The sequence below is a fragment of the Neolamprologus brichardi genome, chromosome 7, assembly GCF_056152115.1.
Source record: "Neolamprologus brichardi isolate AB-2024 chromosome 7, ASM5615211v1, whole genome shotgun sequence".
NCBI lineage: Eukaryota > Metazoa > Chordata > Actinopteri > Cichliformes > Cichlidae > Neolamprologus > Neolamprologus brichardi.
Window position 1 is genome coordinate 60,370,136 of NC_142110.1, and position 21,721 is coordinate 60,391,856.

The 21,721-nt window shown below is 40.3% G+C and overlaps 1 protein-coding gene across 2 annotated transcripts in view; it reads right to left on the bottom strand.

The window, feature by feature from the left end:
* Positions 1 to 2,237: 2,237 nt before the first annotated feature.
* vcanb (versican b) overlaps positions 2,238 to 21,721 on the bottom strand; it is a 33,610-nt gene continuing 14,126 nt past the window's right edge. For both annotated transcript variants that reach the window (XM_087844009.1, XM_087844008.1), the window contains exons 8-16: positions 18,820 to 18,977; positions 17,213 to 18,536; positions 15,925 to 16,038; positions 15,708 to 15,821; positions 10,710 to 10,868; positions 9,956 to 10,038; positions 5,685 to 5,829; positions 4,121 to 4,303; positions 2,238 to 4,015 (exon numbers count right to left, since the gene is read on the bottom strand). In XM_087844009.1, coding sequence (XP_087700135.1) covers positions 3,768 to 4,015; positions 4,121 to 4,303; positions 5,685 to 5,829; positions 9,956 to 10,038; positions 10,710 to 10,868; positions 15,708 to 15,821; positions 15,925 to 16,038; positions 17,213 to 18,536; positions 18,820 to 18,977 — 2,528 coding nt within the window. In that variant the 3' untranslated portion in view covers positions 2,238 to 3,767. The remainder of the gene's footprint in view (positions 4,016 to 4,120; positions 4,304 to 5,684; positions 5,830 to 9,955; positions 10,039 to 10,709; positions 10,869 to 15,707; positions 15,822 to 15,924; positions 16,039 to 17,212; positions 18,537 to 18,819; positions 18,978 to 21,721) is intronic.

Consider the following 21,721-nt stretch of genomic DNA (forward strand, 5'->3'; position numbering starts at 1 on the left):
GTGTAATAGCTAGGTCTCATAATGGGCTATAAAATCAAGATATTTCTTGAAAGTAAACAATATTATGTGTTAATTGGTAAGATTCTGAGCTACATGTTGACACCAAGCTCACACCAGTGTTTAAATTTAGGACACCCACAAGCTCATTAGCTAGCATAGAAAAATACCTGGAAAATCCTGGAAAATAAATAGAATGAAACTAATATATAAGATATATAATAAGATATGCAAGACAGTTCTTCAGTGCATCAGTGCGGATTGAAAGCAATTTTACAATTGATGTTACATCATCCATATTTCCTACAGTCAAGTTGTCTCAACCTGCTACTCGTTAAATGAAGAAAATAGTGGGGAAATTTTGCTAATTAGTTGTCCAGTGTTTCAAGTTTAGTGCAGCTCAGCTACCTGTTTACATTTGTTACTTGCCTTACTTAGTATGTTACATTTTTCCTAACCAGATTGCCTGTTTCTACCAGTTGCTAGTCTACATTCTGTGTGTAGCTAAAGTTCAAGTAGTTGTCAGGAATATCACATTTCAGCAAATGTTTTCACGTCTCTTTACTAGCCTTTCTTTTATGCTAAATGAAGTTTTCACCATTTCAACTGTTCATTTAAAAGCTTCTATTTTGTATTCTATTGTCTTTCTGATATTGTTCTTCGAGAACCACAGCATAGAAAAAAATCTTAGGGACTTGCAGACAAAGGGATAATAAAAGAATATATAAACCATGACTCAGCCTCTATCAATTTATACAACCATAACTGAATTAACATAAATACATCATAGCAACGATGAGCGATTCCACTGTAGTTGCAGTGGAAAAGAAAAATCATCAAAGTTAATGTCTGCCCTTTATTTGTTAGGATGTGTATTTGCAGAGCTGTAGTTCTTGGGTAATGCTGTAATGTGTAAATGTTTGCAGAGGGAGGGGTCCTGCTTACATGAAAATGTTTTTCCAGTGGGAACACTGAGGCCATTCATGGTGCTGCATCAGTTAATTCTGTAACTGAAATACAGCATGTTGCCAAAGTAAATGACTGTTTTAAAAGCTGAGTGACGGCATGTTGGTTTTCATGCTGATTCTTTTTTTTGTGCTATTTTCAGGAAAGCTGTCTGTTTAACATTACAAAGAGAGCACAGATTATATATAGACATCCATAATCAACAAAGACAGCAGTACCGGTCAAAAGTTTTCAGAATTATACAAAAAGGCCTGTTTCAGGGAACACAAAATGCGTTAACAATTTAAAGCTGTTCTGCAGCAATGGAGGTTGATCAAGCCCTCAAAGCTCGTGCTACTAATTCCTACAGGTGTTCCAACTTTTCTGGATCACTTACAACCCCCTCTGTCTGCATAACAGCAGTGTTATGTGTTATATATGTGTGTATGTATATATACATATTGCTCCATTCTGTAGTTAGTATACGTAGCCAGCCCTGTCAGTGATCTCACTGAGGGGGTTCAGGCCACATCCCCACTGAGTTCCTGATGAAGGCTCTTAGGGTCCTGTTGATCTTGTACTGTTCTAGGCATTCCAGGATCCAGGTGTGGGGCATCGAGTCATAGGCTTTCTTGTAATCATTCCAGGGAGTGCTCAAGTTGGTCAGCCTAGTCCACACTGCCCTGTCTACCAGTAGCTGGTCTTTCACTCCTCCGGTATTCCTGACAATTCCTTTTTGTCCCCCCACTCATGTATTGTTCTTCTTAGCTGCTATGATGCCTGACAGGAGCTTCCATGTGGTACTGAGGCAGGTTATTGGCCAGTGGTTGGATGGGAAAGTTCTCTTCTGGGGGTCCTTGGAGATCAGGACTGTCTGGCCTTCAGTAAGCCATTCTGGGTGTCTCTCATCATCTAGCAGCTGGTTCATTTGTGCTGCCCAATGCTCATGGAGTGCCGTCAGCTTCTTCAGCCAGTAGGCGCAACTCATGTCGGGGGCTGGTGCTGTCTAGCTCTTAGTACTGGAGACCCTTTCTTGAATGTTTGCCACTGTGATGGTTACTGGACCTTGTTCAGGGAGTTTGCTGTGGTCTGCTCTTAGATTCACGAGCCATTGAGCATTACAGTTATGGGCTGCGTTCTTCTCCCATGTGCTTTTCCAATATTGCTCCGCCTCCAGCCTTGGTAGTGCTGTTCTCATATTGTTACATACTATCATGCTACATACTAGAGGGAAATGTATGAAGGACATGAAGACAATGTGAGATGCATAAAAAAAATCTTATAGAGCAGGTGGTCATGTTTATTTGTTTCTTATACATTCTCTTATTCCTTGAAAACAATAAAACTGATTCCAGATCTACAGGAAATGGCAACATGAAGGTATGTGTCTAATAATGTAAAAATAATGTAGAAATAACCAGAAGTGTTTTCATTGACAATGGAGGAAGTCGATTTTGAGTCACAGCACAATAAAGAAAATCAACAATCTCAATAAAACTACAGGACGGCATTGTGTATACATACTGTCAATGATAACATGATTTCTCAATAAGAAAGGTGACAAGAGTCTGTAAACAGTGCAGAAGATATCACTTCAGTTCCATTGACCTTTATTCAATATCACAGTCCTTTCATAGTTTGGAAGTATACAATAAATTAAATTCGTATGGCTTCAGATAATATTTATAATATATATCCTATGATTAATAGCCACAGCACAGACAGACGACATATTCATCACAATTTCCTATTTGTGTTCATCAAATCTCAATTAAGAAAAAAACTCAGGTAAAATATTTTGCACAAAATCATAGACAAACATAGACAAACAATGAAAAACAATGAGTTCAGATAGGCAGACACATTGAAAATGTGGTCAAAGGTAACAATCTGAGGTGATTTGAGGTGAGGAATTCTTGCTCATCTTTTTAATTCAGTGACAAGTTCAAAGTTGTCATTTTTTGTTTTAATTTTTCCATTTCCATCCCTTTTCAAAATTAACAAAGTGTGAGTGTCTTTAACCAGCTTGGACGTGACTACACTGTTTAACAAAGAATAAAGACTTGAATTCCTTTTAATGAAAAATTTGCCACTGGGCTGCATTAAAATCTGACAGAAGGCACTAGACTTATGAGCACAGGTTAAAAGCTGATGGCTTAAGTTACACTGAACACTATTAAGTGTACAACACAGTGAGGAGTTAAAGGCTGCAGTGCTCCTGTGTTGTGACTGATAGACGTGGTTTTAGGGTGACCTCCTTAGGAGACATGGCTGTGTATATCTATATCAGACACAACATATCCAAGTATTTGAACAATGGCACTAGCTGCTGTTTGAAGCAGTGAAAAGGAAGCATATCAATAATCTGAGCACCATGATTTTGTGGGGAGACTGATGTGGTCAATACATGAAGTTTGGAAATGAAGCTAAACCAGGAGTGGGCAATCTCAGTCCACGAGGACCGGTGTCCCTGCAGGTTCTAGATCTCACCTTGGGTCAACACACCTGAATCACATGATTAGTTCGTTACCAGGCCTCTGGAGAACTTCAGGACATGTTGAGGAGCTAATTTAACCATTTAAATCAGCTGTGTTGGTTCGAGAACACATCTAAAACCTGCAGGGACACCGGCCCTCGTGGTCAGAGATTGCCCACCCCTGAGCTAAACTGTCCTTGGTGTCTGATCCTGGAATGTAATTGTAAAAATGTCCCCTCAAGAGACACTGATAGACAGTTCAGTGGAACATCACTCTCTATCAATGCCTCTAGACAGACTGTAGATAGCCTGCTGCAATTAGTCATCACCAAAAATCTGATGTCCACAACTACAAACCCACTGAGTGTTTCATCTGATCCTGGCTGCGAGTGCGGCCCTGCAGCTGCCTCTCCTTTCTCAGCTGTCGATGACTCTGAATGGCGATCCAGTTGCTCTGCAGGATGTTGGAAATCTGCTGTTGCCCTTGGTTTTGTCTGTGTTCCTCCTGACTCTTGGTGTGGTGTTGATAGTGCCTGTGTTGATGCTTGTTCTGGATGTGGCGGCGTTGAAGAACAAATGTCTTGTGGTAGGTTGCAGCTGAGAGCACAGATGTAGAAATTAACTAAAAGTGAGTACAGTTGAAAATACTTTACAGACCTTTAATGAAAAAATTAGCTAAAGTACAATTAGGAGGAGACTCACGGCTTGTGCAGGTGACTTTAGGTGAGTCCCACTGGCCGTTGGCCTGGCAGCGTATAGTTGGGGTGTGACTCTGAATGAAGCCCTGCTTACACTGATAACGGAGCAGGGTGTTGATCTCATAGCGCAATTTTGTGGCCCCAAAAACTCGGGCATCCTTCACCACAGGAGGCTGACTGCATGATACTGTTGGCAGGAGATGCAGAGTTTAATAATGTTATTCTCAAACCTGTACCAATCATTTCCATTGACACTTGGGACAGTGCAGGAAACTCTAAACAAAAGCAAAGCTCTACATATTTGCTGCAGTTCTGTGAGTCCCAAGGAGAAAACTACAGCTGCCCAAAACACAACAAAGGCTCATCTCAGATTGGCCAAAAACATCTTGATGATCTCCAAGACTTTTATACTTTAGACTTTGACTGACAAGGCAAAAGTTGGACTTTTTGGACATTTGAGTCCAATTACATCTGGCATCGAACTAACACAGCATTTCATAAACAGAACATCAGACTACCAGTCAAACATGGTGACTGGAATTCATGTCATCCTTAGCTTCTGGTGTGAATAAACATGGTCTCTAATGATGTAGCCAGGATTCCATGATTATTAACACGCAGCAGTCCCAAATAGAGGAGGTAATTTCCAGCTCTAGTTTGTTGGTCTTCATATGCAAGATGGCTCTTCCATATGTTGAGTAATGGGGATTCAAATGGCTAGCTTGCTTGCTTGGCATCCCAGCTGTGCTCCCTATGCCACCTGTGCTACTTTCCAGGGTTGAGAACACACCAGGAAGATTCTGGCAGTCTGGCTATATCTGGCATGCTGTACAACATGACTCCAGTGGAACTCTCTAATAACTATACCCTGACACTGTAATATGTTCTCAACCTCCATGTGACTATAGATGTGTTAAATGGCAACTAGCACCCGTTAGACCACACACCACCATCTTTGTATTTTGTTTTTACTCTTTGTCAAAAACCAAAATTTGATTGATGATCTGAAACATGTCAAATATGCAAAAAATGTGCATTTTTTAATACAATGCACAGCACTGTAAGTGAAAGATAAAATAAAGATAAGTAAAAGATAAAGACTGTACTGTGATTTTGTTGTTTAAGTTTAGATTGATCACCGAGACAAAATTAGAAGCAACAGACAACACTTACTTTTTCATCCACACCCCATGTAAGTACTGCACTGAACAAAACAAAGCTAACGCAAAAGTACAGTTCCTCTCGTGGCCATTTGAGGCTGGCCCCTAAACCTAATCCATGTTGAAGAGTCTGGTACAGAACACAGCTTTGGCAACTGCTGGCAATAAAACTGAATTAAATTGAAAAGACTGTTACTTGGTCTGCAGACTTAGTCTGCACAAATGAGCTAATATGTGTCTGTGTATTACACCTGCACAGTTTATGAATGCAGCTTATTCTGCGTTTACTATCCCTAGCCAATAACTTTGAAGCTAAGCTTCAAAGTTACTTTTTTACTTAAAGAAAGCATTTTTCCCAGCTGTCCTTTAGTCTCCAAAGAGGACACATATGTTTTTCCATGTGCATACCTGTTCCCTTTTTGCAGGTAAATGTCAGGTGATAGTTGCAGGGCACGTCATTCCACTGTCCTTCCTCATGCCAGATCATCACCACACAGTCCTCTCCTGACTGGAAGAAGCTGTCCGGCTGGTTTGGCCTCCAATGGTCATATTGCTATCAGAAGACAAATTACAAAGGGCATTATGTTACAGACTGTCTAATTAAATTAGTTTACAAAGTAGTGCTGTTACATTTAAGATGGCATGTGCACTTAGCGACCAGCAATGAACAAGAGCTTAGCATCCTAAGTTTGTTTTTCTGTTTTTTTGTGTTTGTTTTTTTTCCTTTTCTAAATAAAACCCCAGCTGTGTTGATCTGTTTCCCATGATGCGTGTGAGGCTGTAAGCCCGCTGAGGATTGTTTACTCCCGTGAGGAGCTGCTACAACTTAACTTCTTGTATGGTGGTAAGGACCTCACCCCATGTATGCTGGGTTTTATACCAAAAAACAGAACAAGTGATCAGAGGAAGACAAAAAGATGGGGACACGGAGGTGTCAAATTGTGTCTGAGGAGACAACAGGTCAGTCAAACTCCCCTGCCCCCTGTTATCCTGGGAAATGTTCAGTCTGTGAGCAGCAAGCTGCATAAACTCCAGCGGAACGTTCCAGAAAGACTTCACACAGGGACAGCTGTGTGATGACTTTTTCCGAGACATGACTGACAGAGCAGGACCAGGACGTCGATTTTTCAATTGACGGATTTAGAGCTCCATTTCATCGGGATCGGGATGTGGGGGTAACGGGGAAATCCCAAGGAGGGGGAGTATGTTTGTATGTGAATAAACGTTACTATAGCGCTGTGACTGTTAGAGAGTTTATTTGCACACCAGACGTTGAACTTTTATCGGTTGCCACTGTGCCCTTTTTGCCCCCCTCATGAGTTTCCACAACTTTTCAGTCCTATAGTCTATGTTCACCCGAGGGCTCACCTCTCCCCCTCCACCTCAACATTATCACAGAAGTAGGGCATAAGCTGCAGGCACTTTTTTTGTTTGGTGGCATGGTTCAGTCAGACCTCTGTCACAGAGAAAAAACTCATTGAATCAGATAGTGAGATGGTCCTGACAGGTGAGTCACAGCCCTGTCTAGCCTCCCTGTACTTTAAACAGATACAAAGGATGGCTTTATCAATTGTTAATAATGGCCCCCCATCCTCTATGGGGTGAATTTCAGCTTCTTTCCTCTGGATGGAGGTTTCTAGTCCAGAGTTAGCGTTATAAAAACTGCTTTGTCCCTACTGGTGCTACTGTTTTATTTGATTGATCTTCATCTTATTTATATTGTTTTTTAATCACGCATCTAATTATCAAATATGTGTTTGTCAGGTTTAATGGGTGTGTGTGTGCTTTGTGAGGGGATGCCAAATGCTATAATTTTTTATGTAAAGCAAATTTACCTAGGGATAGAAATAAAGTAATCTTGAACTGCATATTTAGCAAAAACATACATTACTGGCCAAATGTTTTAGGCACTTGTGATCTTAGTTGTGATTTAAGCACCTTTCCTGTTCTCGGAAAACGCACAGAAAAAAAACAAATTCAATTCAGGTTTATTTATATAGAGTCAAATCACAGATCAAAAAACAAGATAATTTGGGGGGATTTTTAACCTGTCAGCCTGACACTGTGTGGAAACCAAGGTTTGTGAATAAGAGAACTTGATTGAGTTGTATCTGCTAAAAATCTACAAGTTAGAATCTTAGTGGCCTCAAACTCAAATTCGAAGTCAGGTTTTCTGAAAAACTTGTCAATGCGATAACTCAGAAATTAGGTAATGTAGGATTTTGAAACTGCTGGGTGGTTAAGGGGCAGCACTGGATGTTGCCAGTATTTTTCTCATTAATGTCCTCTTTACGATCGTACCTACTGATAGCTGTATCTACTTATGGACAATATCTCTTTTGTGAATATAGACTATGAAGTCCCCACCTATCCTCTTCAGAAGGCAGTCAATACTCATCACAAATGACTGGATGTAATTCATAAAATATACAGACAGTGGTGCTGCAGAGACAAAAAACAACAGGCCTAAACAAACCCAAGGTTGTGTGGCCTTATATACCAGACGAAATACACAAAAAGTTCATTTTTGTTCATTTTATACTGTATATCTACTTATCACTGCACGCACTTAACATGGTGTATGGCTCCGATTTGACCCCATTCAGGGTGTGTCTGTATTAAGAATGATAACACATGACACAGTCCTCCCTCTTCAGGATCAGATTTCAATTTTCTTGCTCTGAGATTCCAGCAGATGAACCATGTGTTTGAGATTGCGTCATCACTGCCTACAACTGCTACATCACATGAACATTTTGCCCCGAATAAGGTTTATTGGCAATTTAAATTCAATTCACTTTTATTTATATATCACCAAAGGTGCTTTATATTAAAAGGTACAGACTACAATAATATAGAGAAAACCCCAACAATCAGATGCCCCTCTATGAGCAAGTGCTTTAGCAACAGTGGGAAGGAAAAACTCTCTTTTAATAGGAAAAATCCTCCACCAGAACCAGCTTCAGGGAAGGGTGGCCAGAGAGTAATAATAACTAATGCAAAATGGTTTATAAACACATAGTGAGTGATAAAAGATCAGTGAAGAAGAAACACTCAGTGCATGATGAGAAGCCCCATAGTAGCCTGAATCTTCTCTTAGCTGTGGGATAACTTTGGCGGGTTCAGGGTCAACTGAGCCAAAGTTAACTATATGCTTTGTCAAAAAGGAAAGTTTTAAGCCTAATGTTAAAAGTGTCTGTCTCCTGAATCCAAACTAAGTGCTGGTTCCACAGAAGAGGGGCCTGAAAGCTCAACACTGTCTCCTATTCTACTTTAAATATCCACAAGACAGCAGCCTGAGAGCAAAGTGCTCTAATGGGGTGATATGGTACTATAAAGGTCTTTAAGATAAGATGGAGCCTGATTATACAAGACCTTGTATATGAGGAGCAGGATTTTAAATTTGATTCTGGATCTACAAGGGAGTCAATGAAGGGAAGCCAATATAGGAGAAATATGCTCTCACTTTCTAGTCCCTGTCAGTAGTCTTGGTGCAGCGCTGAAGGCTTTTCAGGGAGTTTTTAGGGCATCCTGATAATAATGAATTACAGTAGTCCAGCATAGAAGTAATAAATGCATGAACTAGATTTTCAGCATCACTTTGAAACACATTTTAGAGATACTGCGCAAATGGAAGAAAGCAGTCCTACAAAGTTGCTTAATATGCGCATTGAAGTACATATCCTGGTCAAAAATGACTCCATGAATTCTCACAGTGGAGGCCAAGGTAATGCCATCTAGTGTAAGTGTAAGATATCATATTTCTAAGATATTTATGGCTGAGTAAAATAACCTCAGTTTTATCTGAATTTAGAAGAAGGAAATTAATCATCCACATCATTATATCTTTAAGATATTCCTGCAGATTAACTCAGGTGATCTTGACTCAGCTTTTTAAGTAGCTTTTTAAGTAGTGGTTTAATTACTGCCAGCTTGAACGCCTGTGGCACATAACCCATTAAACTGCACTTACTGCACCTGGTATTCCCAGATTGTACTGTACTAACTAGGCCTGCGTAGAGTCTGAGATCAAATGAGATCAGGCATGCTCGGAGTGGTACAGCAGCAAGTTAAATATAGCAACAGGTCGTAAACTTGACTGAGGATAAAATCAGCACCTTAGAGATGCAGAAGTAAAGATGGGCAGAGGTTCCCCAATCTGCAAAAAAAAAAAACTGTCTACTAATTGTGGGACATTTTCTGAATAATTTTCTTCAATGAAGAAAAAATAGGCCTCAATATTTCATCAGCTACAGTTCATAATAAAAAAAATCAATCTGGGCCCTCAGGTGGCACAGCATTAAAAAACAGGCACTTCATCTGGTTCTGATCTATTTTGGATTCGTTAATGTAAAATGGTTCATCTTAATGTAGATAGTAGGCAGCTCCCTAAGAGCCGAGACATTTCTTGTAACATGTTTGCTCTACATTTATTAAAGACTTGGAAAGCCGCCATGTGTTTTTCTTTCTTTCAGTTAAATGTGAAACTATTATACTCTAGCTATTAACAGTACCTTAATAAAACATCTCTGCTACTGCTATATGAGAGCCATCATGTATCATTGAAGACTGATTTTAAATCAAATTGCAAATGGTTACACTGGGGAACAATAAACATTGATGTCTGTAAATGTAACTATATCCATAGCCACTTATCTTATCAATAGTGCTTATCTTACCATTGGTCTGCCATCAGTCCATCTGAAGTCTCTCTCAAACATCTTGTCATTCAGGCCAATCCACTGGTAGTCACTTCCTAGATCTGCAGGGAAAAAGCACGATGCACTGAGTCCGAGATCATTTTACTGAAGCAGAACCTGATCAATACCAAACAAAGCATTTTGGAGAGGAGTGTAAACAGACAAAGAATTATGGAGAAGCACATTTGAGCTCAGTGTCAGTAGCTTCACCAGAGTTTACTTGCAGCTCCATCACTATTCTCAGACTGATTTCTGTAGTAGAGCAGTGACTGCAAATCGTGTAGCATTTGCCTGCGTTTTCAAATTTGGTAAAACTAACAATCAAATTATTATTTATCATCAAAGTTTCTTTGTTTGCTTGTTTGTTTTTTTACGTACATTCGTTGTGAATGAAACCCAAAGACATGTTGAAATCAATGCAATCAAATAACAAAGCAGCTACTCAAAATGTAACTAATGTTTTAGGTAGCCATTTCTACTGTATTTTCAAAAATATGATCAGATTTAGTTTTAGACTATCCAACCAAAAGTAGTCTGGACAAGTGGTTGACCACAAACAACAAAGTTGTGCTGCTAGCATGGCCAAAAACTGTTTCATTTTCATGATATGGATTTGTAGTATTTGTACCCCGAAGGACTAATTCACAGACTCTCTAGACCCATAATTCCTTATACTGTCGACTGAGCATTACATTAACATTTAAGACACCTCATCGAAACAACACAAACTTACTATTGACAAAAATTTGCTCCTCATGCGACAGGATGCTGGTCAGGTGGGCTCCGTGTATCCGACATTCCCTCTCTGCAGCGTCCCAGGTCCGACGGTGTGTAAAGTGCCTGTAGCAGTGAGATTGAAACTTCTTCCAACCAAAACCACACATCTCAATGTCTGCAGAAAGAGAAAAACAAAATGTGAAAGAACCATCAAAGCAGGTGGAAAAAATATTTCATATTATATACACTTTATCTTGACTTCTTGCGTTGGTGCAGAATTAAAAATGTGGTATGTATGTGGTTATATCATAACTAATGACAAGTCCCTACATATCTTTAAGGCAATAAAACAAAATCCACATACTGAAATATCAAATTTAGGACATGCCAGGAGCTTCGGTTAACAACTACATCAAATAGGCTCTCAGAATGTTTGTTTCTACTGTCATTAACTATGAACAGTTTCACTGAAACTGCACTCCTGAAGACTTAAAACCATAGCCATGTTTGATAAAGCTACATTTAATCTGGCTGCAGATGCCGTGCTTGCAATCTGAATGTCAACTTGCCTGTATCCGAGTGATGCCCTTCTATTAGATTAACAGGTAAGAGACTTATCCTACACACCTACAGCCAATCTAGAATCTTCAATTCACCAAACGTCGTGCATTTCGTAGGACTAACTCCAAGGACTTAGCTTTAATATACAGCTGTTACAATAGAAATTAACACTATGGGTTAACCCAAAAAACTGTGAACAACTGTTGTGATAGCCAGTATCTCTGACTAGGGTTCTTGGTTTTATTAGGCCAGCTAACAAAGACTATGTACACCTGTTTCATAGTACACCTCTCATTTCTGAATTAAATACCACATTCTGACTGATTATTGTGACAGATCACCTGAATCCCCTTTGGCATCTTTTAACAGCTACTTTCATCAGGATAATGCAGAAAGAAATTGTTTGGCAAATCAATTTATTGAAGATGAAAATTAATTTAGTAGCTTTCAGTGGCCTTCTGAGTAACTAGATCACTGACTGGAAATAAAATATTAGATAGTGACTTCTGCTTTGGTTGGTGAGGTCGCATTGTAAAGCCTTGAGCTGAGCACTTTCTGTTGGTGTTATAAAACCAGGTTTGACACTGCATGCCTCATCACAGCTTATCACGTGGTAGTGTCAGCCAAAAGCAAACTAATCCAAGTCACCTCTCCTTGTGATGGATGGATCCTAGTGTATTCAATAACACTTAAAAGCTGTGACTGAGATCTTAAACTAATCAATAAAGTGTTTACCAAGATCACAACTCAAAGGAGGGAAAGACTTCTACAGAACCTGTCACAGTATGCGGCACCACACTGTATGAATTTGCGAAGAGGACCCAAAATGTAGACACCAAGGAACTTGGACCAAAACTTGAATATTAACAAAAGGTGAGCTGTTTATTAAGGCTGGTAGAAAAATACTAAGGCAAACAAAGATGACCCTAAACTAACAACCTAAACTGGGGAAATTAAAAATACAAAGTTACCTGGGACATGAAACACAGCAGCCGACCTGACAACGAATCAACAGAAACACACAGACTAAATACACACAAGGGTGATAGGGGAAGTGGAAACACAGGAGGAAACAGCTGACACTAATCTGACATAACGAGACAAAAGAAGCAAAACTGACTACACTGACATAGGACATAGACCTTCAAAATAAAACAGGAAACTGGACAAACAAGGACAAAAAGACAAGAAACATGACAGACTAACACGGAAGACCTAAGTGAAACATAAATAAACTAAAGGCAACCAAAAGATAATCCAATTACTCAAAATAATAAAGGAATAACTTAAGAACTCAAAACGTGAACGGAAAACGCTGGGTCAGAGACCCAGGATCGTGACAGAACCAGCCTTTTTGCTCTTGCAGACATCACCATTAGAAAGACCACAGGTGTAAATCAGTGTCTATACTGTATGGTCTATGGACCTGATACTACACAGGTTCTGATACAGCAGGACAGCAGCACTAATTTGACGATGAAAATAAAAACCGTAGAAACTAAACAAACATAGTGGCAGAACACACAAAACTGAGAGAGATCATGACAATGAGCAGAGGCAAACAAGGGAACAGACCACAGGTGGGGATCGAGCTGAACATAGTCTAACTAACGAGACAGGGAACCAAAACAGAACATGCTACAAACAGGACAGAAGACTATCAAAGTAAAACAGGAAGTATGAGAAACACACTGAGATGCAGACTGACTAAATACAAGGAACAGAGGGAGAAAGAGACAGAGGCACCACTGGGAAAGAAGCAAATAAACATGGAGACGGAGGCGAGACTATGGAGACACCGAACAAGGGATAGAACTTAAAATACATAACAGACATGGACTACACACAGAGGCATAACCGGGAAACAGACAAATTGAGCATGGAGACAGGACTGATTTCAAAGAGTTGTATGAAAAGCATACAAAAGTGAAAACAGACATAAGATCCCTTGAAAAATTATATAATGAAACTTGTATGTTTTGGATACTTACTAAAACAATATATGAAAGTAATGAGAAAGTGGCCACTTTCATGAGTAAATCATATAAGTTTTTACTATTTCTTTTCCATATGGGGAAGCTTCAACCAGCATTAGTATGCGGTTTCTACTAAACAGACTGTAAGACACAATATCTCTTACTGTGAATAAGTGCCTTTTTTCAAACTTCACGTGGTATGTTCAAGAAAATGTTTAGACTTTGCTGCTTCGTAACCACATTTTACCCACTCCTTAGGTGTTAATGTGTAGCTAATCGAACTCCTGTCTAAAAGTAGCTATACTACATTTCCCTGGTTGCCTATCACTGCCTTCTAGTACACTTCATAATCTGGAATCAGATTTTCATTTGTTGATGAAGTTACATGTTGTTTTGGAAACATGCTGTTGTAACAGTGAAGCTAACAGCAACACAACAGCTCGGAATTTTATTTCTGTGCTCTGGCCAGAGACGGTGAGAGAGAAAGAGAGGCACAGAGAGAGCTGAGGTCCAGCTGGGGAGTGAAAGCCCCTCACTGAATGAGCTCAGCAACACACAGTTGGACTTCATTAAGTCTCACAAACATCCAGTTGTCTGCAGGTCAAGCACACAGAGACACACACAAAGAGCTCATGTATAACACACATTCAACTTCATATACAAGTCACATAATCAGCCCTTTGCTTTGTCTGACCATACAAACAATGGCTGTTTTGTATCAGTGGCACCAGAATTATACATGCCAGTAAAGTCATGATGGACAGTATCTGTCGAGTCTTTTAAGGTAGTAGCCATCATCAACTGACCTCATTTTAATCCTGCCTCTGTGCAGCTACCTGGAATGAAAGGTGAGGTCTCTAATGAATGCAGCACTATAAGCCACAGCTCTCTGTCTGCCAATTTGAAATTAGCAGTGTGGTCAGTTGAGTATGAAACATAGCATCACTCAGCATCACCCAGGATATTAAGCCCAGCCTGAAAAAACTGAAGCAGTATTGTCAGTATTGATTCCACACACAGCTGCAAAAGCTTTCTGGAAAAATAGAGGGCAATTATCTTTCTTCCCTCATTCTTTCCATTGGCAAAAAGCTGCAAGAGGACAGCTGTGTCTCTGATTTTTGAACTCTTGCATATATTAGGTAGGAAATATAAGCAGTAAACAGTCCATAATTTATGTCTGAGTGTCTAGTTTTACACACTGTATTCATCATTCACATAGATACGCCCTGCAAACTAGGAATTCTTATAGCACCAATGTTTCTATTTTTTCCACAAGACCCCAACAATGCTGACTTGGATAAGCAGAACAAAATGCAAATTTCCTCAGGAGTGTAGGTACCACAATATTAAGTGCAAAGGATGTTTGGAAGAAAGCCTCTTCTCTCCCCAAAGAAGATGTTGGCATGGCTTAGCTTTGCAGAGCTAAATTTGAACAACAAAACCAAAATGGAGATGTTTGACCATAATAACAGCAGCATGTTTGGAGTAAACCAAACAGCCTAAACACCTCAGACCATGAACTCGTCTGTAAACCAAAGTGTTCTAGAGTCAAATGTAAGGCCACCGGCTGACAGCTAAAGCCTGGATGTAACTGGGTCATCAACAGGACAGTGATCCCAAGCACAGAAGCAAATCTACAACTTCTTCTGCATTTTGGCTTAGCTTTTTGTGACTGGAAGACTCCACAACAAATACACTTTTGTGGTTTTGCTTTTCGTGGCGGAAACTTTACAGGTGTCGCATCTTCTGCTTGGCACACACCCTTCTCCAGGTCCCAGTGTCACTGAACTAGCGAATGGAGTGGCACACCACACTACACCTCCGCCACATTTTTGTTAAATAAATAATAGCACATAATATGTAATTTGTTCTTGTTCATCTGTGGTTGTATTTAACTCATTTCAAGACTTGCAAAGGACCAAATAACTTTTTAAATATCCTTTAAAACCTCATAATTGACAGATCCAGTTGTTGTACTTTTATTCTACAATGACTGCATATGAATACATTAAGTAGTGTATAATGTATGACTCCAAACCATTAATAGACTGAGTAAAATAATTTAAGCAAGCAAATAAAAGCAGAATTTAGTTAAATGGCTTCTTATCATGACTACATAATACAAAAGAAAAACTATGGGGCCTCATTCTGAAACCAAACATTTTGCTCAGAGCAGCAGAAAAAAAAACTGTTGCTGCTGAGAACTGTTTCCTTGTTTGGAAAATATTAATCCTCGGAGTCCTCTTGTGCGCCTGAGTTTTGATTATCTGCTGAGTAACGGCAGAAATATTAGTCCTACGGCTGGAACTCATCTGTTGAAGAGCCAACGCCCAAAGCTGAATGATGGCCCAAAGACCCAAACTCTGCAGTAATTTCAGACTTACTTGAAAAGAATGGTGGTCAGAACATATATCTGAGAACTGATTTCCATAGATGAATGATTTCGACACAGTTGCTTATTAATTCTGTTTCCTGACCTTGTTCACAGAACTCTCCTTTGTAGCTCGGGAGGCAGAGACAGGTGAAGGAGTTGATCCCATCCAGGCAAGTGGCTCCATTCAGACACGGGTTAGACTGGCACTCATCAATATCTTCAGACATGCAACACAGACCAGCATTATTATACATCCACCTGTCAGGAAGGGTCAGGATGGCTTGTTAAAAGAGCACACCTGGCTCTGAGGCTCTCTGTACCTGTTTCACAGTGCCACCCGGTGTATCCAGGTGCACAGATGCAGACATTTTGTGGTCCCTTCTTGTAGCACGAGCCTCCGTTCTGACACACATTGGTTGAGCATGGCAGGAGATCTGCCAAGGAGACAATGAGAATGGAAAACGATTAAAATCATCAACATCATTAAGAGCGGTGAAACGTACTGCAGTTCAGAAAGGCTTTAAAGCCCCTTATTGGCACAGCAGGGCTGTCCATGTTTGTGGTAATAGACACTCGGTTTGTTGGTGGGCTGACCTGCTCATATTAAAGTATACCAGAAAATTCAATGTCTGCACAAATGTTTACAAGGAACCTTCAATTGCAAACAGGACAGGCTTTTATCCTACTGTGAATTTTTTATGCATATATTTGTAGAACCTCTCCATCTTCTAGAAAAGCGAGGCCAACAAGGGACAACTTAAATACACTGTTGCTACAAATCACATAGGCAAACCTGGAAGCTAAATGCTAAATGCTGCTTAGCCCTGTGACAGACTGGCAACCTGTCCAGTGTGTACCCTGCCTCTTGCCCTAAGAGAGCTGGGATAGGCTCCAGCCACCCCGCGACCCTGACAAAGATAAGCACAAGAGAATGGATGGATAAATACAACTAAATTGAATGTCTTGGGTTCAAGACTCTGCATTTTTAAGCTGGATTTGGTCACTTCTGGTTTGAAAAACATCACACAATGCCAAAATGTTCGTTTTTTGGAGCCATGAAGTAACCGCATTTGAACAAGCAGGTGGACTAACATGTCAGCTAAGGACAGTAAGGTCAGCTCACGGATCTGACAGTACATTATTTGTCGTATAATTTCATTAAAACTGCTAGGTCAGGCCTACCAGACACCTGCTAGCTACCTCACATCTGACTGAAATCATCATGCCCCTAAAGGTTTACAAATCCATGAGGGTGAGTTAACAATGGGTGAGTTGTTATGAAGGTGGAAACTATGTAATAATTTTTTGTGAGCAGCTGTTAAGCTGTCTATTTAATACTTGATGTGCAAAGGGAAAACCTTGTATTTGGGAACTTTGAAAGTGTATTACAGACTTTTGATAGCACAAGTGGGTATTATCATTGAAAAAGCATGTTCTATCCCTTTTAACTAAGGCAGAAGGCTGAGAGAGGGCCCAGCTCAAACATTATAGCTGCTGACTCAAGTAACTGGCAAAAATGTTAAGCAGGGGAACCAAACCAAGCTGCTGTGCTGTTTAAACCAACTGAAGCAGCTATGAACCAAACCAACAACAACAGAGTTCATGTACCTGTAATGTTTATAGTGCTGGTCATGACTGAATAAGTTGTGTCCGAGCTGGTCTCAGGTTGAACTGTGGCCACTGTCTGTTCAGGCATCTGAGGTTGGGACTCCACAAAAAAGGGGGTGATCTCTTTATCATAGTCTACAAATTTCTCCTCTGGTACAGCAGTGGCAGCCGGGTCAGGGATTACAGCCCACTGGGGGACAGAATAGCTTTTTTGCTCAGAAGTATAAAAGGGTGAAGTAGTGGAGAGTGTGGTCTGATCTATGTTCTCCATGGTGGACAGGTCAGCATGTTTTCTGTAAAACTGAGTGTGGATGTCAGAGGAGGCAGACGGAGACTCCGTAGCAACAGCTGGATGGCTCTTATTTTCAAAGGAGGGATGGGTAAAGGGTTTAAGTTTGCTCATTTCTGCAGTTGTGCTCTTTATATTGGTGAAGGTCACAGCTGCCATGGCTGGTGAAACAGTAATAGCGACTTCTCTGAAAAGTTCCCCAGAAGCTCCCTCCTCATCAGACAGCTGGTCTACACCTGAGTCTGGGTCTGTAACTGCAACATCACCTGATGAAACTCCAAGCACATCTGTGATTTCTGTAGGTACTGCAGGTGAAGGCTGTTGGGTATAAAGGTCATTTGAAATCATAGTGCTAAGCATGGTGCTAAGACTGGGCGTGTCTGACGGGTATACATCTTGACCTGAAGCCTCATCTTCTCCAGAGGAAGACCCTTCAAAGTCATCAGTCTGGGCCTGCTCAGTGGTTTCCTGTGACTTTGTGTCTGGGATAAAAGTCGCAATCTCTGTTCCTCCGATTTCTGTCTCATCAGTCCTCGCATCCAACTGGTGTCCGGTAGCCAGGGTGGGTATAGCACCATCTGCAGAGCCCTCCTGCATACTGCCAACCTCATCATCTGTGGAGTTGCTTGCAGAGCCTTCCGTGTCCTCATCAGTTAAGGCAACATGAGCAACATCCTTGGAAACACCAAGCAGGACTGGAGTTGATATTGTAGAGACAGGGGGAGTGTATGTGGTTGAGACTGCTGTTTCATGTGGTTCTTGAGTGTTGATTCTCATGGCATCTGTAAAAACATAAGAAACTGTGTCTGCATCCAGGCCTGAGGCTGCAACATCATCTGGGTATGCAGCTTGAAGATAAATTATCTTGTCCGTGGTTTCCTCTGGAAATATCTCCCCGGTTTCAATTTCAAAGGTAAAGGGAGTCATGCTGATGTCTTCTTCCTCCTCTACTTCTGTCTCAATCACATTTCCAGGAGTGGCCGTCTCAAACTGATCTCCTCTGGCCTCCTCTGGCTGCTGTGGTTCAGGTGTTACCTGGATGGATTGAAACAAATTGGCTATTTTTAACAATTGAGAAAGAATGACAAAGAGCCAGTAGCTTGACTCAGACCAGATTAGACTATTTTACACATTCACGGAGAGGGCATCTGATTGAATGATTCGAATGAATTCGTTTGCTGAAGACACAGCTGTGTTTACTAGCAGTGATAGAAAAAAATGGGAGAACACACAAACACAAACACAGACATACATATATATGTATATTGGAGGATTAAACTAGAATTATTTAGTAGACATATCAGTGTATAGAAAGTACCTCATGTTTTCCATTGACAAAGCTGACTATTTGTGCCATACCAATCGGAGGCACCTCAAGGGAAGTGATCTCCCCGCTGCCCTGGATACCTTTACTGGCCATCTGGAAAATGTCAGAGCCGTTCACAGGCTGGTTCAGGAGGTCCAGGAGACGATTCACTAGAGGCAGATGAGAAGCAGCCATATAACACATCAAGGCAAAAAAAAAAGAAAGAAAAGAAAAACAAGCGAGAAGTGTTATGATTTTATTCCTTACTTAAAGTGCAATGTCAGTACCAGGCCACAGCCTCTTGGGAAAAATCAAATAAATCACCATACAGCCTCTATGTTAAAATGACTAACTTTAGAGCAAATTTAAAATTGTTTGCAGCCTGGTAGGAAAAAGTTTTGCTTATTATAATTAAACTAGATCATTTGGTATCGTAGCATAAAGTCATGTATAATGAAGGCCTCGGAAACACAGGTCTAAAGACGGGTCAGTCATGAACTAGCAACCAGCAGTTGAGAGGAAATACATATGTTCCTAGACAGGTTGCTGGCAGTTGATGTGAAACTGATTGCTAAAGCCCCACTCGCACAGGCTAAAGATCAGTCAGTGATCCCAAACAACAGGTGACATTCTGGTGGTTTCGTCGTAGTTAAGTGTGCTCTTGAGCGAGGGAATCACAGACAGCAGAAAAAAAGATGGATGTATCCACCATAACATCATATGTTGTTATGTTAAGTTCTGTTATAATGCGTCAAGCTAGACATTTTTGCTGCCTTAAACTTTTAAAACTCAAGACCAAGGGTTAGATTTGACTGTGATACTGACAGACATGCAGTTATAGTTAGAATCAAGGTAGCCAGTTTTAAAGCATATCTTGCTTACTAAGTTTTAAAAATCAATGTGATCGAGACCATAGACTCATCAGAAGAGTTTGTACTACATTCACAAAATCCAGCCAGGGTGGCTTCACCACAGACTACAATACATTTGGAAATCTTGGTTTGCCATCAGAATCCAAGCTTAAAGGCTTCACTTCGAAGACACACTAGCTATGGTGATCTTTTCATCGTAAACCTGCAGAGGTTTTTATATTTTTAATTTTTTAATATTCCTGATGACATTTCTTCACCTTAACATCAGTAAAGCATTTGAAAGCAGAGCTTTTGCATTGTGGTACTGCAACTTCAGTGAAGGATCTAAGATCTTACAGCTCTGGCACAAACCCACAGTAGCGCATTTCTGATATTTGTTAAAATGAGCCGAAGAGCATATTCGGATGGTTAACAGTTAAAAGTCTGAGTTTCCTATGATTAAGGTCAGTCTGTGCCAGTGGCTTCTCTCAAAACAATGCATGCTTGTGTCTCTTCATTAAGACTTTGTGGTACACATGGAAGCTATACAGAGGGGAAGCAGAGTATGCAAATGTATACAAAGTCATAACAGAGAACTTACAGACCTTAAATTGAATAAATATATACAAAACTTCAGCAGAAAAAAAAGAGTTGACCAAGAAGCATGCTGTTACTGTTAAGTGACTAGTTAATTGGTCCATGTCAGCCTCTGTGTCACTCTGAACTTGACACCACATGAAGAAGTCATTCTTCATTGTAACACTCAATGGTTCAACTTTCCTAATTTCCTGAGGATATGGAGACTGAGAGTTGGAGGGCCTCATGTGATGGTATATTACACATGTAACAGAACATGCCTTCATTATTTTAATAACAAACACAACTTCTGGAAGATGGTACCACTTGGCTAAGGGTAGCAAACACATATGCACTGTAATCTGAATCAATGATTAGTAGGCTCTGGGCAGACAGGGCCTCTCTCTTGTCAAGTGCTATTAACCATTTCCAGGCACAAAATATGCCAAAACAAAGATCTGAGCAAGCTGGTGAAAATACAGTGTCTTTGTTTTACTGCTGTAAATCCCACTGCATTCACTGCAAATCACGCCCTACATCTCACATTTGTCAGCAAGTGATTTTCATTTTTTAATTATAAATATGTACTTTTGATATGGTTGTAATTCGAACAGAGAAATTTCTCTTCTCTCTAGAGAACCTAGATTAAAGACACAACACAGGACCTACTGTGGTCATATCCAGCCTAATCAGAAGGGGAAAAAATAACATGACTGTCTGCCAGTTCTTGGTTAGCCTGTTTAATGTAATCAAACATTGGTGGTAAGGGTGCTAATTCAAATGAATAAAGGGAAAATGAAGTGTAGAATATAGGGATTGTTTGAGAACTTGTTAATTTTAGCAACTCAAACTGCTCCCTGGAGAAAAGATTATTACAGTCCAGTATTTGTGGTTTGTTGGCAACTCTTTGTGCAGAAATCCTAATGGGAACGTTGAAGACCAAACTCTGTAGGCATGTCTAAAGCCAGCAGACTAATCACTCCATCAGACCACCACTGTCTCTTTGCATGTGAGTGAAAAGAAAAGAAAGTGTTCAGAAAGACTGTTGATATACAGTGTTTGTCTTTTGTCGAACCCATCCTGTTTTTTCCAGTGCTGTGGTGTGTTTACAGTGTGTTTAACTACAAACTGGCTGCACAGCAATGACTGACTTCATCATTTCCACATCTGGCTCTACAAATACAGCATGTTTTGTGTGAAAATGTGTGAGCATATAAAAAAAAAGGTTGCACACCATGAGCTGTGTCCTTTGCCATTTTACACATGAAGTTCTTACTACAAATTGTTGATAGAATCGGGTCAGTCTACAGTTTGTTTCAGTGTTATTGCACTGCTGCAATGGATGCTGCCTCGGTATAACATGCAGTAGACAGGAGAGCCATTTGCGAGGTGCTGTTATCACCATTTCACCCCAATTGGTCGTGAAAGATGGCCCCGCCCCTCCCCGAGCCTGGTTCTGTCAGAGGTTTCTTCCTGTTAAAAGGGAG